Here is a 12583-nt window from a genome sequence, read left to right on the forward strand (position 1 = left end):
AGGTGTCAATTTCCTCTCGGGTCAGCATTATATTGTGCAATTGCGTATGCAATTAGAGTATTTTTTGATAGATTTTTGATGAATTGTTGTAAAGGGGTTTTGTATGTGTAGAAATACATTTAATATTTGCAGTAATTTAGCCGCGAGCTTTCTGCTTTTTCAGTGTGATTACTAAGAGCCAGCATGGGTTTCTCAACAACAAGTCATGTCAAGCTAACCCAATCTCCTTTTCTGAGAAAGTTACTACCTTGCTGGAACGGGGGAATGCTGTAGACATAGTTTATCTTGATTTCAGCAAGGCTTTTGATAAGGTTCCACATACTATCCTTGTTGACAAGTTGGTTACTGTTAGGTGGATCTGTAACTAGTTGACAGATCACACCCAAAGAGTGCTTGTGAATGGTTCCTCATCCTCTTGGAGAAGAGTGACAAGTGGAATGCCTCAAGGATCTGTCCTGGGACCTGTTTTGTTTAACACAGAATCATAGAGTTGGAAGGGTCCTCCAGGGTCATCTAGTCCAACCCCCTGCACAATGCAGAAAACTCACAAATACTTCCCCCTAAATTCACAGGATCTTCATTGCAGTCAGATCTAACCTCTGTTTAAAAACCTCCAAGGAAGGAGAGTCCAGCACCTCCTGAGGAAATCTGTTCCACTGAGAAATCACTCTAACGGTCAGGAAGTTCTTCCTAACATTGAACTGGAAACTCTTTTGATTTAATTTCAATTCATTAGGTCTGGTCCTACCTTCTGGGGCCGCAGAAAACAATTCCACGCCATCCTCTAGAGGACAGCCCTTCAAGTACTTGAAGATGGTGATCATATCACCTCTCAGTCACCTCCTCCCCAGGCTAAACATCCCCAGCTCCTTCAACCTTTCTTCATAGGACTTTGTCTCCAGACCCCTCGCCATCTTCATCGCCCTCCTCTGAACTTGTTTCAGGTTGTCTATATCCTTCTTAAAATGTGGTGCCGAGAACTGAACACAGTACTCCAGGCAGGCCCAGTGCTAGGGGTGTCTGTGCCCCTAGGTGGAAACATTCTTCTCCACTCCCCTCTTCTTTTTTTCACACACACAAAGCGTGCACACACAAATGACATCACACTGACTTCATTGTTAACCCCCCTCCACCCCCGCAACTTTCCCAAGGCCTCCTGAGCCTCTTGGACCACAAAATCCTCTTGGACCATTTCACTTATTCTGCGCACACGTGGGGGGGGAGGCGTGGGGGGGGAGGCGTGGGGGGGGAGGCGTGGGGGGGGAGGCGTGGGGGGGAGGCGTGGGGGGGAGGCGTGGGGGGGAGGCGTGGGGGGGGGAGGCGTGGGGGGGAAGATGTAGGAGATTGAATCAGAGACTTAGAGTGGCTTACAAAGAGAAGGGCGGTGTATAAATCTGCAGTCTTCTTCTACTGTTGATACCGCCCAAAATTGCATTTACCTTTTTAGCCACCACATCACACTGTTGACTCATGTTCAGCGTATGGTCCACTAAGACTCCTAGATCAGTGTTTCCCAATGGCAGGGTCGCGACCTGGCACCGGGGCGGCAGGGTCTCAATCCCGAGTCGCGAGGCCTTTTGCCAATGTCCCCCCTGCGCCTCCCCCACGGCATTGTGCTGGCCCCCATGTCTCCTCCCTCCCTCCTTTCTCCAGCCCAGGTCAATTTCGGGCTGTGTAAAGCCCTCCATCCCCCTCCCCCGCCAACCACCTTGTCAGCGGGGGGGGGGGGACAGCACGCTCCCAGCTCTGATTCACCACTCAGGCAGGCCAGCAGCAGATGGAAGGAAAGACTTCCGAAAGGAGCACTGCAACTGTTCCCACCCCCACACTTCCTTCCCATCCAGGCGCCCTTTTCGGAAGCCATTCCTTCCATCTGCCGCCGGCCGACCTGAGTGGTGAATCAGCGCTGGGAGTGCACCATTTCCCCACGCTGACGAGGTGGTCGGTGGGGGAGGGGGATGCAGGGCTTTACACAACCCGAAATTGACCTAGGCTGGGGGAGGGAGGAAGAAGCGCAGGGGCCGGTGCGATGGCGTGGCGGGGGGGCGGGTTGAACTTGGCCTGACTTCCCCCTGGCCAGAGTCAGCCGTTTAAAAGTTTTTTTCCATTTTTCTTTTGTTCTTTCTTCTTTTTGCTCCTTTCTTTCACTCCTTCCCTGTTTTCCTCCCTATTTCCTTTCTCTTTTTTCTTTTTCTCTGTTTCCAACTCTCTCGCCCTTGTTCCTTCCCTCTCTTTCATTCAATCTCTCTATCAATCTTTTTCCCCTATTTGCTTTATTTCCCACTCTCCTTCCTCTCTCTATTTCCCTCTGTCAGTCTTTTCCCCCCTTCCTTTCTATGCTAATCTGAGTACAGCGGGGTTGGAAGGGGAGGAGAAGCTTGAAATGCCCTGCTATTTCATGTTTCCCCAGTGCCGCCATGTCATATTATTCACATTCTCTCTCTCATTGTCTGTCTCATTGTCAGTCTGTGTCTGTCTCATTGTCAGTCTGTGTCTGTCTGTCTTTTCCCGTTTCCTTCCTTCCTTCCTTCCTTCCTTCCTTCCTTCCTTCCTTCCTTCCTTCCTTCCTTCCTTCCTTCCTTCCTTCCTTCCTTCCCATTGCTAATCTGAATAGAGTGGGGTGGGGGGGAAGAAGCTTGAAATGCCCTGCTATTTCATGTTTCCCCATCGCTGCCATCTTCCTTCCTTGGGGGGCGGGGAGAGAAGCTTGAAATGCCCTGCCATTTCATGTTTTCCCAGGCTGCCATTTTATGTTTTCCCAGGCTGAGAGCATTTTATATTTTTAGTTTTCTGCTGTGATTCTTTTGCTTTTTCTTTATGTTTTATTTTTAAAATTGCATTGCAAAATACCACTATTCTCTTACCTTTCCTAAACAAAATACTGCAAGTTTTAGGCTTGTTTGTACATCATTTCCTGTCTCCTGGCTCCACCCCCAAAGTCTCCTGGCTCCACCCCCAAATTTTAGTGGACCATGAAGGAGAAGTGTAAAATAACCAGGTTACGAGGGGGGAAAGTTTGGGAAACCCTGCCCTAGATCCTTTTCGCACATACTACTGCTAAGACAAGTCTCTCCCATCCTATTACCATGCATTGGATTTTTCCTACCTAAATGCATAACTTTATGGAACATCTTTATAAATGATTTGGATGAAGGAATAGAGGGAATGCTTATTAAAACTGCATATGATACTAAATTGGGAGGGGTCGCAAATACAGTAGAAAACAGAGACAGGATACAGGATGATCTTGGCAAACTGGAAATGGGGCTAAAAACAAATAAAATAAATTTTAATGGGTATAAATTAAAGTGCTGCATTTAGGTATAAAAATCCAATGTATCATTATAGGATGGAGGAGACTTGTCTTCGAAAGGATCTAGGAGTCTTAGTGGACTGTACACTGAACGTGAGTCAGCAGTGTGATGTAGTGGCTAAAAAGGCAAATGTGATTTTGGGCTGTATCAACAGAAGTACAGTGTCCAGATCAAGTGAAATGATGGTATCTGCTCTGGTTAGACGTCACCTAGAGTACTGAGTTCAGTTTTGGGCACCACAATTTAAGAAGGATATAGGCAAACTGGAATGTGTCCAGAGGAGGGCAATGAATATGGTGAGGAGTCTGGAAACCAAGTCATATGAGGAAAGGTTGAAGGATCTGGGTATGTTTAGACAGGAGAGGAGACAACTGAGAGGTAATATGATCACCATCTTCCAGTACTTGAAATAGGATGGTGCAGAATTGTTTTCTGTTGCCACAGAAGATCGGACCAAAACCAACGGGTTGAAATTAGATCAAAAGAGTTTCTGGCTCAACATTAGGAAGAACGTCCTGACAGTCAAAACTGTTCCTCAGTGGAATAGGCTTTTTTGAAGGTGATGGGTTGTCCTTCCTTGAAGGTTTCTAAACAGAGGCGAGATGGCTATCCGACAGCAATGCAGATTCTGTGAATTAGGCAGATCATGAGAAGGAGGGCAGGAAGGGTTGCATCAGCGCTTAATTCTTGTGGCCCTTTCTTACATGCCCAGGGAAATGTAGATTGACACTTTGGGGGTCAGTCAGCAATTTTTCTCTAGGCCAGTATGGCCAGGGATTCTGGAGGTTTTTGCCATCCTCTTGACATGAAGCAGGGGTCATTGGGGATATGTGTGGGGGAAGGTATTTGCGAATTTCCTACATTGTGCAGAGGGTTGGACTACAGTTAAAGGTCCCTTCCAACTTTATGATTCTATGATTTGCAACATGTGTTGTGATAGTTTGTGCACCCATAGTTGGGGTGGGGAATGATTACTACCTTCTCAGTTTAGGAATTCAAACACAGCAGGCATTCATCTCAGTAGAACCACCAGGTTGTTTTTCTGTACTGTTCTGCAGGAAGTTTAATAGAGTTTGTCTCCTTCATACCTCCATCCCAACGCATATATAAATAGATCCAAGCAGGCAGCCGTGTTGGTCTGAAGCAGTTGAACAAAGCAGGAGTCAAGTTTCACCTTTAAGACCAACCAATTTTTATTTAGAACATAAGCTTTCATGCGCTCTTAAGCACACTTTATCAGACAAGGAATCCAGCACAGTGAGCAAAGCCACACATAGCTGAGCAGAGCCATACATAGCTGGTAGGCAGTGGCCCAGAATGCAACATGGTACAGATTTAAGAACCAATGACAGTGAAGTAAAATTATCTGGTAGGCGGTGGTTTAGAATGTAAAATGGTACAATGAAAGAATAGTAAAATTAACAAATTGAGCAAACCTTTGATCTGAGTAGCATGAGCATGTTGCTTTCGCATGATCATGCTACTCCAATCAAAGGTTTGCTCAATTTGTTAATTTTACTATTCTGTCATTGTACCATTTTACATTCTAAACCACCGCCTACCAGATAATTTTACTTCACTGTCATTGGTTCTTAAATCTGTACCATGTTGCATTCTGGGCCACTGACTACCAGCTAAGGATGGCTCTGCTCAGCTATGTATGGCTTTGCTCACTGTGCTAGATTCCTCGTCTGATGAAGTGTGCTTAAGAGCACATGAAAGCTCACGTTCTAAATAAAAATTGGTTGGTCTTAAAGGTACAACTTGACTCCTGCTTTGTTCAACATATATAAATAAACTGCATCATGGCATTTCCAGCCTTGGGGAGGGGGTCTTGCTTACTGTCTTCAATGTTTGTTATTTTCATTATGGGTAGACTGAGGTGAGTCGTGGCGGTACAGGAGTGATTGTCTTGTGAGGTCACTGAAACTATTATGCAATTTATACAAATCAATCGGTTATCAAAAGGACATAATGTTAATAGTTGGAATCTGTACATAAAAACAAAGAGCTACAAAGAGCCCTAATTTCAGACTCAAAGTCTTGCAGTAAACTCATCACAAATCCATGTGTGACAGTCTGCTTGTAATAAGATGTGGACAACAGTTCTTAGCTTGCACAGTACATCTAAATTCAAGGGACTGGGCATTGGGCTTGTCAAACATTTTTCTTTATGAGAGATGTTTATCTTTGTCAGAGGATTTTTAGGTCAAGAAGAAGTGACATTTGATTCCATTTATGCCCCTCATATTAGTCAAGGCCCCTTCCTGGAGGAGCTGTACAAAGTAATTAAATCTCTCTCAAAAGGATAGTTAATTGCTAAGAGGTATTTTAATATGGTAAACAGTTGATCAAACTGATTAAACCCCCTGAACAATATGGTTTAGTACAAGAAACATTTTTTTTCTGTTCAATTTCTTCAAATGACTGGGCTGCCTGACATATGCAGGAGGCATAAAAACTTGGAAAACAATATACTTCCTTTCTTAGATTTCAATTTTTGTACTAAGAGTGATTATGTATTTTCCTTTGCACATATTGCCCTGTGTTCCATGGGGCTGACATTGGGCTTACATACTAGTCAGACTATTAAAATAAATAAAAAAATTGCTCCAAGAGAAGATGCATTGTTCAATCAAGATTAGATGCTTAACAGCTGACATTAAACAGAGAATATGTAGAACAAATCAAGCAAGCCATTTCAGAATTTCCTGAGTAGCATATGGCCTAACATCTCAATACTTAGCAGCTATTACACTGTTAAAGCTGTCCTCAAAGGCATAATGCATAAAGTAAGGTGCCTCATCTTAAATCAGAGAACAAGAACTTTGAAGGTAATATTAAGGATGTGATGAAATTCATAAAGCACCTAGGAAAAATTCAGCATTTATCAGCTTCTTATAGCTCAAAAGAAAGAACCAACTACTAAAACCCAACAAATCACCAAAAGTACTAGTATATACAAACCCAGGGCTCATTTTGTATCAGGAGCTCCTTTGCATATAAGGCTGTACACCCCTGATGTAGCCAATCCTCCAAGAGCTTAAAGTAGGCCCTGTAATAAGACTCAGTAAACTCTTGGCGGACTGGCTACATCAGGGGTGTGCGGCCTAATATGCAAAGGAACTCCTGATACAAAATGAGCCCTGTACCAGATTATTTATATGATGATGATAATAAAGTTAGTAGAGTTTCGGCAAACAGACTGAAGCATAAGCTGTACTCAAATTCATTTTATTTATTTATGGTGAAAATGAAGTTAATATAATTGCACTTTCATATCTCTCAAAGATTTGCTGATTTCTATTGTATTTGCTGCAAAAGAAGAGATCAAAATTTATCTAAATAAGATAGATTTTCCAAATTTTCTTTTCAGTTTAAAGTGATATTGAAATCCTTCAATTTCTAATGCTCAGATTCATAAGATACTTATTGACCTTAAGGGCAACAAAGTCCCATAACCTGGTGGACTTCCATCAGGGTTTTATATGCTTCTCATTCTCAGTCCACATCAGATTCAATTATTTAATAACATGCTGAAAAAGAACAATGCTTCCAAAACTGAGGGGGAGTCCATAAGACTGCTTACATCTAAGTCTAGTAAAGATGGCACTCAGGTGGTCCATATATATCAGGCCCTCGGGCTAAAAGCAGACGGAAAATCACCTCCAGACTGTATGTCAAGGATAGTCCCCATCCATATTGCTTGTTGTGCTAGCAATGTAGCTGCTGCTGAGAGATAATCCAGAAGTACAAGGGAATGAAGGAGGATATATTTGCGTTGAGAAGGAAATAGAAATTGTATGTATAAGGGTCTCACAATTAAACCTGAAGAGCTCAAGGAATACATGGCTCTCACCAGAAAGAATCAATGGACTGATACAATTTAACATATTTCATAGCAGAAAAGTTTACATGCCAGACTCAGGCCAAGCTAGTGTTTGTCTGTGTTTTTGAAAACAACCCAATAGAGTTTCTCAGACTGTATCTGAAGAAGTGAGCTCGCACACAAAAGCTTATATCTTGAATAAAACCTTTGTTGGTCTTAAAGATACCACTGGACTCAAACTTTGTTCCAATAAACATTGTTGTACTTACATTTATTAAAAAGTTATGATCACTTGGCATAGACCTGATCATATTGAGACAGACATGCACACATGCTGGGAAGGCACTTATTATCTTTACTAACCCAAATACTACTTTAGAAGACACTTCCATGATCACAGCTATGCAGATTTAAACTACCATGCCTATACAATAATTAAACTATATTATAATTTTGTAAGTTAATACTTGTCTTATTTTCCTGTCAATGCAAGGTATTACTAAACTACTGAAGAACTAAAACAGTGGAGCTACACATAGGATTGCCAAACAGTCTGAGTCCTGTTCCTTTAATAGAGGTTTAACATATGGAAACAGTCAGCTGATGCTTCTCATAGCATGGAAGTAAGAAACATCACATTAAACTTCTATTAAAAGAGACAAGACATTTTTTCCAGTCTAGTTGGCAGCCCTAACTATGCCTATTTAGACAAAAGAATGAACCTGAATTTTAAAAAGTAGCATTTATGAATAAGTTAGCAAATTGTCCCAAGGTTCTTTTAAGAAGAAACTGGATTGCTGGGGATAACTATATAAGAAAGGTAACTTGCAGAGAACTAGTAGATGATACAAACCAAGATACAATGAAAAATCCATAATTTGACACTGCACTGGAATGCATATGCAAAAGGTATCAGAAAACCTTTAATACATGGGATGTAAAACATGCTATGGCTTAAAGAAGAACAGTTTAATACACTGACACAACATAAATGGAGAATTATTCTAAAAGGGGGGTGGGGTTGGCTTACTGGCAAAACATCTGTTTGGCAAGCAGAAGGTGCCAGGTTCAATCCTTGGAAACTCCAGTTAAAAGGATTGAGTAGGAGGTAATGTGAAACACCCCAGACTAAGGCCCTGGAGAGCTGCTGCCAGTCTGAGTAGACAATAATAACTTTGATGGACCAAGGGTCTGATTCAGTATAAGACAGCTTCATGTGCTAGAGCTTTCATGAGGGGAGGGGAAGAGAATCAGAAAAAATAAAATAAAATGCTCATTTTTGGTACTGGTAAACAAACAAGAAACTACCCTAGCACTTCAGGTAGCCACTACTATAATTGTCACCATTTACTGATGACAAGAGATGCTTGTTCTAAAGAGGAGGCAAGCATCACAAAACTGAACTGCCATTCCAATTCATTTCCCACAAACAGATCAAGAAATGGTAAATGAACAAAGCTACCTATGCTCATAAGCTAGATTTGCAGGTGTTGGTAGGCAATAAACAAATACATCTCAAAGAGAAGGAGACATGTCACAAGGAATTATAGTGACAGCAAGGGTAAATCAGAATGAATCAGAAACCTTGAGCCAAGAATCAATGTTATTTTAGAGCAACAAAGAAAAGAGGATAATAATCACAATCTTACTATGATGGCTCATGGTCTCAATGTAAGAAATCCCATGTTTAAGACCTGAATTCCTTGGGGGAAAGGAGAATCACTAGTATTCAACTTTTATTTACAAATTAAGTTATCCAGAATCATTCTGTGCTTCTGCAGCTCATCTAAAAACAAAGGGACTTGCTCCACTTGAGAATGCTGGCATTTAAAATCTGTTCAAAGTTGCTCATAAAAGAGTATGAAATGGATTAATTAGAAAGCTTGTACCTAAAAGAAAATATAGATGTACTTAGCATATCGAAAACCTAGGAAAACATAGAAAAGTCAATGACAGTGGTTACCCACAGGTATAAATCCACAGAAAGGGCAAAAGTCAAATGTATGGGGTGTAGTAGTGAATTGACTTCAAGATTTAGGAAAAAAATCATGCATAATTAAAGTAGAAAATGGAGCAGGGGACTTCAATTACTTCCCAAATGACAGGATAAACATAAATCTGCATCATTGCTAAGTACAATAAATGACTACAGCTTGGAACAATCACTTCTGGAACCTAAAGAGTCATCTTTTGATTTAATCCTAAGAAGTAATACGTTTCTGACTCTGATACAAGATTCAAACACGGCCAGTTCACAGCGAGATAACTTCCAACACAACCAGCAAGAACCACAAATGAAGCAGTTATAGAATAGAAATTTCCTGCCACCCCCCTCCCACCTTGCCCCACTTACTGCAGAGTCCACAATGGAAGAAGGGAATCTGCAGAAACCCCCTTTCTCCAGCAGTGGAAATGCCCTTCCAACAGTACAAAATTGCCATTAGATACAATCCAACAAACATAAAATCTTGACCAGAAACTCAAACACAGTCAAATTCAGTTTTAACATGGAGAATTTCTCATAAATTATATAACTAGTTAATGAAGTCTGGAGAATCATGCTTCTTCAGGAAGCTTGGAAGCCATTTAATTCTACTATAGCAGAAGCTCAGTGCATACAATGGATTAGACAAAACATGACAAGCCTACAAGAACATCACCATAGTTAAAGACTCAGCAAAAAAGATAGACTATAAATACAGCAAAAAAAAATTAATAGCCAGCTGTAAGAATACTTATTTTAAAATGCCTGAAAAGGGGGGGAGGGGGGCTAACAAGCATTCTTTGGCAAACCAAATGCAACTAATGCAAAACTTAAGAGATTTTTTTTTAAAAAAAACCCCAACATTTTGAACAATAAATAATTGTTTAGTATTAGTTTAAGAGCATTAGAAACAGGAAACAAGTCAAAGAAAAGTGTGACAGCTGGATGATAAAGGAATGACAGAGAATTTGTAGAGGAATTAAATACATTCTTTGCATAAATTTTTAAAGCAATTCATGGTCTTCAGGAGGCCAGCAAAAGAATCAGACCAAGATAAAGTGACTAAGGATGATGTTTTAGAAATGAATTCAAGTACCAAAGTCATCAGATCAAGATGGCATTCTTCACAGAACCTAATAAGAAATAGGTCACCTTTTAACAACGTGTAATTTAAAACAAAACCAAAGACATCTGCCTGGCCTCATCTAGGGCCACAGCATTTCCAGCCCTGGCTCTGACCTGGTGGAATAAGCCCCAATAGAGATCAGGGCCCTGAAGAATCCTTTACAGAGTTTTTTCATCAGTCTTTTAGTTTAGGTCGATAGACGTCTACATATTACTTTGGCCCCTTCTGCTTAAATTACCTGTCCCAAATGGACCATCGGATTGGTATTGGCAGGGACCTAAACAACCTGGGAATCCATTTATCACACCTTATAACTTTTAAAATGAACGGAGCTAGGATGTGGCATTTTTAGATTGCCATCTTGTCATCATTTTGTGGTCTTAAGATATCAATTTTTAGGTTCTAACTGATTTATTCTCACATATGTCATAACCCACTGAGTCCACTTGCAGAAAGGACAGGGTAGAAATCAAATTAATAAATAAAACGAGTATTCTCAGCAGAGGATTGGAAGGCTGCCAATGTAGTACCAGCTCTATTTAAATGGATATTTGGGGATACAGACCTATCATTTTAACTTTTTGCCTGAATTGCAAATGTTATCCTTCTAGAGATGGAATGTTCCATGTTGATGGAGAACAGTATAAAAGCTAGAACTGTTTAACTATTCCTGGGATATCTGGCTGGCCGCAGCTGCTATCAGAATGCTAGCCTAGACAAAGTTCAGTCTGATCCAGAAAGGCAGGTTTAATTTTTCCATTATGCAGTCCAACACAAAACTGTAGTTTGCATCATGTAGTTAGGCAAAGATTTTGTTACATTAACATTCTCAGTGTTCAAGCCATTCCCATAATTAAAGGTGTCCTATAAACTTACTATGGGACAAAACTTGAAAGTCAAATTTGCTGTTATCAATACAGCAACATCACCTGACTGCCCTTAATGTCACGTATGAATATTTACTGACTCAAAAGACAAAGGGGTGGATCCAAAGGACTTTATTTTTGGAATGAAGCTTGCCCAACTCTGCCCTCCCACTGCAGCCCATTTAGTCCCTTGAGGATCAGGGGCCCCTCAGTAATAGCAGACACTGTAGGTGTCTGCAGTGGAATGAAGACAGCAACAAAAATAATGTATTCTGCTTCAGACATCATTCATTCTGATCACAAGATTAAATTTTATCCAGTATTAAGAATATGCAACTCTTAATTTTTCGACAGCATGCCAACTGTTAAACTCACATGATATAAAACATAGTACTGTATCAGAAATACTGAATTCAACAGATTCTTACCAGCTTACTGAAATGGTATTTACAGTAACCACAATACTGGACATTATCTGCACCATTACCTTCTTCTTCACAAAGAAGTCCTGCAAACTGTGCACTAAGAAACAACAGGATAGAAAAAGGAGTCATAAAACAAGCCATCCTTAAGTATGTTTAAATTAGATTATTAATGCAGTTGAAAATATAAACATAAATCTTTTACTATAACTGGAGCTCGCTTAGTGTCCAGTACTTTGGGGGAATTCTTTCTAGTACAGTTCAATAACTGAAACTGTACTTCAAAACTGTACCAGTCATACAGAACTCTAGAGATAATAACATAGTAAGATGTCCCAACTAACATAAAGCCATAAGAAAAGTTCAAATATTTTAAGCATAAAACTGTCACAACATATTAAATGGTCACATCTCCCAGGGTAATATGACTACATCATAACAGGATAAAGTATGTTCTTTGCACTAGAGCAGGGATGGCCAACGGTAGCTCTCCAGATGTTTTTTGCCTACAACTCCCATCAGCCCCAGTCAGCATGGCCAATGGCTGGGGCTGTAGGCAAAAAACATCTGGAGAGCTACTGTTGGCCACCCCTCCACTAGAGTTTATACTTACCATGTTACATGGAAAGCCTGGCGACATCCATGCTTGTTACAAGTCATGCAAGCACCAGTGGCTGCTTTACTTTCTCTGCCTTGCTCATCACATATATAACATGTCTATGGAGAAAAATAAGATAGCAGTTTAGTATAGTTTCTGCTCATTTTGTTAATTCAAACTTGCAACAAAAACAAAAGGAATAACCAGTTCCTCTTAATGAGTAGGAAAAACATAAATTATAAGATGCTCTAACTTCAGCAGTGATTTTTCCAGTTTTCTTTGGAAGTATCAGTATTTCTATTTACTGGCCTGAGCAGTATTTATTAGAAAGAGAAGAAACATTTTCTTATGATGACTTGTTCTCAGCTATCATCAGTAAATACTTCCTCTTCAGTCTTGGCTGTGCTTCCTTTTTGCTGGGGATATTCTAGCTCCTGATACTAT

The 12583-nt window shown here is 40.6% G+C and overlaps 1 protein-coding gene across 4 annotated transcripts in view; it reads right to left on the reverse strand.

Moving 5' to 3' along the window:
• MLLT10 (MLLT10 histone lysine methyltransferase DOT1L cofactor) overlaps positions 1–12583 on the reverse strand; it is a 159281-nt gene that overhangs the window by 93957 nt on the left and 52741 nt on the right. For all 4 annotated transcript variants that reach the window (XM_060248389.1, XM_060248388.1, XM_060248390.1 and 1 more), the window contains 2 exons: positions 12155–12258; positions 11548–11641 (listed from right to left, as the gene is read on the reverse strand). In XM_060248389.1, the coding sequence (XP_060104372.1) occupies positions 11548–11641; positions 12155–12258 (198 nt within the window). The remainder of the gene's footprint in view (positions 1–11547; positions 11642–12154; positions 12259–12583) is intronic.

This window comes from Heteronotia binoei, chromosome 10 (assembly GCF_032191835.1).
Source record: "Heteronotia binoei isolate CCM8104 ecotype False Entrance Well chromosome 10, APGP_CSIRO_Hbin_v1, whole genome shotgun sequence".
NCBI classification, from domain to species: domain Eukaryota; kingdom Metazoa; phylum Chordata; class Lepidosauria; order Squamata; family Gekkonidae; genus Heteronotia; species Heteronotia binoei.